This window comes from Talpa occidentalis, unplaced genomic scaffold (genome assembly GCF_014898055.3).
Source record: "Talpa occidentalis isolate TD23 unplaced genomic scaffold, MPIMG_talOcc4v2.1 talOcc4.12, whole genome shotgun sequence".
NCBI lineage: Eukaryota > Metazoa > Chordata > Mammalia > Eulipotyphla > Talpidae > Talpa > Talpa occidentalis.
Window position 1 is genome coordinate 42,976,350 of NW_023601212.1, and position 4,690 is coordinate 42,981,039.

Sequence of the window (4,690 nt, forward strand, 5' to 3'; positions counted from 1 at the left end):
TTGTGATCTGAAATTGAGGGTGCCAGGGTACACTTGGAGGATGAAAGGGAAAAAAAAGACTCACTTTTAGCCTTGAATTTTCAGTGATGGTGACCACAGATTATTTCAGTGAGAAGTGTCAGGGCTGGGAATGGGGAAACATGGGCCATAGACTTGGAAGGTAGTGCATTTAATCCAGCTTCTGACCCAGAGCCAGAATTCCATGGACTTAACATTGACTGCTGGTTATTGAAGATTTCTAGAGGTCTTCCAGTGATCTTACTTTCAGGATAAGAACTTTTTTTGGGGGGCAGGTTTAATTATAAACATTTTCTGATAAAGATTTAGAAGTGGACTAAGTTGAAAGTCAGATCTTGACCCTGACATTGACTTACTGTCTAGCATTTGTCAAGACATTTAACTTCTCTGGATTTCTACCATGTTGTCTGAAAAGTAGCAGGGTGATACTAGGGGATTTTTCAAAGTCCCAACATTCTATGATTTAGAGTGGTTGAATACTGGTATCATGAGAATGGATGAATTTTCTTGAAGAGATGGCTGAGTCCAAGGTCTTGTGTACATATGGATAACATTAGGAGGGAGGGACCAAGAAAAGGTGTCAGCATTACTAGATAGAACTGTGTGAAGGCACCAGCTTGTTAACCAAGGAAGAAGAGTTTTAGAGAAAGAGAACAATTCTTGCATGACTGAATTTCCAAGACTTGGTAGATCATCTATGAGAAATGGCAATGGATCAAGAGTTCAAGAGTAGGTTATAAACTAGATGAGATTCAGGAGCCATGCAAAGGTTTGATTGATGTGGGAGGTGGTGAGTAGGCATTGGTTTTCAGTAGAAAATCTTGCATGGGTAAGATTAATGGGTTTAGCTGAGCATGGGAGCAGAAACAGATAAATGAATGCCCTTAGGTAGCATTCATAGAGGCAGGGAGTCAATCCTGGAGATGGTGATATTAGTTACTGCCATGCCTTGTAGTCAGTTAGCTGGATTGCTCAAAGAAGGACAAGGACAGACTGAAGGGGGGCTTGTATCAGGAGTGTGATAAGGAGGGACTGGGTGCCACTTATTTAACCTTAAAAGAAAATTTGGTAGGAATGGTGAAAATTGCTTCTAAATATCTGTGGGAAGGCAGAGCATCTGAAAGAGAGCCCCTCCCTGCCATTTCTCTTCTACTACAGATAGAGCTGTTTCCGAAGGGTGCTTTGGATTTCAGGGTTCACTTTCCTGGGTCTCCCTTCCTGAACCAGCTCTGCTTCCGCCATTTGCCGTGTCACCTGTAGCAACAGTGGTTGTCAGCTGGAGTTGGACTCCTGGGGAAGTCAGTGTTATGGGCTTTTGGGTGAAGGGTAGAGAACAGGGCAGGTGGGTTTCCTAGTTCTAAGATGGGAGACCTTTATTGCGTGATCCTGTACCACAATCTCTATGGATCATTAGTTTGACATTCTTGTTACATGTTTTTTTCTTACCGTGAAAGCACATAACCATTAGAAGAGAAAAGCTTGCCCAAACATTCATCAAACCTGAACCATTTAGGGCCTCCCCCGTGGTGCAGTGATTGAGTGCTGGGTTGCGAAGCTGCCCGCGGCCTCTGAGTGCCCATTCCATCTCCAGCCACTGGGGCGGGGGTCCCACATGGCGCCCAAACCTCTCCTGCCGCCCGCTGCTACCCTCAGCAGTATGTTTCATCAGTCTGCCTCTTCTGTTCCCTGCTTGGCTCTGGTGAGTTCTCTCACCCTCCTGCGCTTCTGACTGTACCCAATGCTTGTATAAATCAATCAATCAATCAATCAATCAATCTTTTTTTTTTTAAAAAACCTGAACCATTTAATTCACAAAAAATTATCTATTTTCATCTAATTCTCACATACTGTGGAATTCCTTGCATCAGGGAAAATCATTGTTGGGAAATGGGCATCCTGGTGTCTGTGTTAGGACCCAGGTTTGATTTTGGTTGGAGGCAGGGAAGGGGGAAATGCAAATACATTTGAAGAGACCCAGCCCACTCTGCTTGCTCCCTGCTCAGGCTGGGTGGGGGTTCTAGGTCCCTGGTTTCAACTCACCTCAGTCAGGAGTTCCAGAATGGGTCCTTTATTCTCTGTGAACACATCAACCAGGGTCTGGATGAAGCAGGAGCCTTCCTTGTCATGTCTGTAGGCGATGTATCCTGGGAGTCCAGAGAAGCAGATTCAGGGGAGCCTGGTGGGGGTGGGCAGGTGGGTGGATGTGGTGGCAGAGGCCCTGGAAGGGGAGGGATCCTAGAGGTGCATCTTGGGTTTCAGAAGTGGTAAATGAGGTGGAGGAACAGTAGGTAAGGCAGAGGAGAAGAGGCCCACTTTGGGTCACCTGGGAGTCATACCCTCCATGGTGGAGTAGATGTGCAGGGCGTCTGTGTACGTTGGGATGGTTTGGGGACTGTCTTTTGTGATCATCACAATTTCGTCTTCACCTATAGTTTCACCAGGGTCCCTATGTTCTGAAATACCAAGAAGAGGACAAGGCAAAGTCAGAAATAAAGATGGGGGAAATGATCTGATTCCAAGACAACAGCATTGGGGGAGGGCCTGCCAGGGCTCTGGATGTGGGGTTGGGCTGGGTTAGGAAGGCAAACTCTGTGTTCTTGACTCTGTCCCCACCTCCTCGACAGGCCTGGATGATGTACACCTTAGGCTTGCCTCTCAAGGCCAGGCAATTCTTGTTGTTCAGAACCTCAAAGAGGTTCTCCAGCTCAACCATCTGCTCATCCTCCCCCTTGAGGCGACCTTCTTGTCCATGTGCCATGAGCACCACAAAAGCACAGCTGACGAAGTCTTCCCGGGCATCTATGGCCTCCTGGAATTTTTCCAACTCTTCCTGGAATTGCTGGAGTGAGAGGAATAGTTAGATGCAGGTGTGGTCCCAGAACCTGCCATCTGGTGCACTCCCCAACTCCCACCCCCAGCTGGCCCCCCACTCCCACCCCCTGCTGGCCTTGGGCTGGTTGCACAATACCTGGGCAGTGGGATTTCTCTTCATGATGGCCTCAAATCCCAACAGCTGGAACATGCGCTCTAGGGCATCCAGGTCTGCCTCTGACCCTTCCCGGGCTTTAGTGACACACAGCACTAAGGCTAGGCGGGCACCTGACATATCATATGCCTCCTGGGCCAGGAGATGACAAAAATCAGCAGAAGGGAGTGAAATCAAGGAGAAGCAAGAGATAGAGCCCAAAGAGGCTTGGGGTTAGGGTTTCCAGGTGACATACAGGTTGCCAGTTACATTCAAATTTCAGATTATAAAACATTTTTTTGTATAGGTATATCCCAAACATTTCATGGGATGCACTTATATCCCAAGATGATTTTCTGTTGATGCACAATTAAAATTTGACTGCATATCCTTTGTTTTTATTTGCCAAATTTGGTAATCCAACCTTGAATCTGGCTTTGTTATAACCTTGTGTGAACTTGAGCAGGTCATTGCTTCAATCTGAGCCTCAGTTTCCAAATACAGACAGTGAGTGTGTGTGCATGTGATTCTGAAATTGTCCTATTTGGTGACTGTCTCCCTATTCTTTCTAAGGGTGTTCTGAACATGACTTTCTTAACTAGCAGAGATCTCAGAATTTCTGAACATAATACTAAAATCTTATTCCCAAAGAAGAGGGATATTGAGGTCAAAATTTCTTTTCAGAAGAAAAGGAAAAAATTGAATACCATGGTGATAAGAATTTGATAATTGAGACAGATATAGCAGGAATCCACCCTCTACTCCTGACTTGAGTTCTGTCTGAGTCTTTTTCTCCATCTGAATGATCACAAATCAATTTCTAACTCTGAATTAAGGTCATGAGACTTTTCAATCCCCACTGTCATTGAAGCATTAACCTCTCCCCTGCACTCCCCTTCCCCCCGCCCCCGTGCCTCTCCTTCAAACTGCACTGACCCACCTCTTCCAAAGGCTGGAGATGGCTCATTTCCTTTGATTCTGAATCTGGTTCCCAGCAGATTGTCTAATCCTGGGGGGACTGAGAGGAGAGAAGATGAAAGTCTCCAGGGGAAGGAAGAGGAGTTCAGGGGATAGATGAGTTTGTTTTTTCTGGATTTCCAGGAATGAATAGGACTGCAGTGGTGGGGATTTTGTTCATGGTCAGACCTGGGTAAGAGATGATGGACAATCCATGAAGCAATTCCTCTTTAGTGTAACACCTGTTGTGTCTCCCATTCCTGTATATATCCAGGTCTCTTGATAAACTCATTCCACAATGCCATTCATCTGGAATCTTCCTTATACCTCCCTTGGGACATTCACCAGCCTGGGACAGACTAGTCCCCCCTCTGAAGGCCCTGGATTGATGGGGGGGGGCACATAGCCTTGTGCATTCCCCGTGGTCACCCTGGAGCTCCTTCAGGGTTGGGTTTAAAATGAGAATGCTTTCAATGTGGACTATTTTGAGACCGTCCCAGTGGGTCTAGAATCCAAACAGACCAGTCCACCTCCCTTCCCTCTGCCTTGAACCTGAATATCTATCTGATCAAGTTCACTGTACTCATCTCTGAGTCCTGTTCTTCTCTGAGTCCTGTTCTACTCTGAGTGAAGAGAATGGCTTTTGTTGTGTTATATGCATTTCCTCATCTCCTTGATTTTTGTTGCAATTTCCCTCAGACTGGCATGCTTCCTCACTTTTCCAGATCCTTCTCTTGACATGGTATCATG

General features: G+C 46.1%; 1 protein-coding gene across 1 annotated transcript; it reads right to left on the minus strand.

Annotated features, from left to right (window-relative positions):
- Positions 1-1,170: 1,170 nt before the first annotated feature.
- CASP14 (caspase 14) lies at positions 1,171-3,950 on the minus strand. The gene is made up of 6 exons (XM_037504394.1): positions 3,924-3,950; positions 2,987-3,136; positions 2,632-2,857; positions 2,355-2,471; positions 2,059-2,162; positions 1,171-1,272 (listed from the first exon to the last, which is right to left on the minus strand). Exons 1-6 carry the CDS (start codon positions 3,948-3,950, stop codon positions 1,171-1,173), a joined length of 726 nt encoding a protein of 241 aa, XP_037360291.1.
- Between the last annotated feature and the right edge of the window lie 740 nt (positions 3,951-4,690).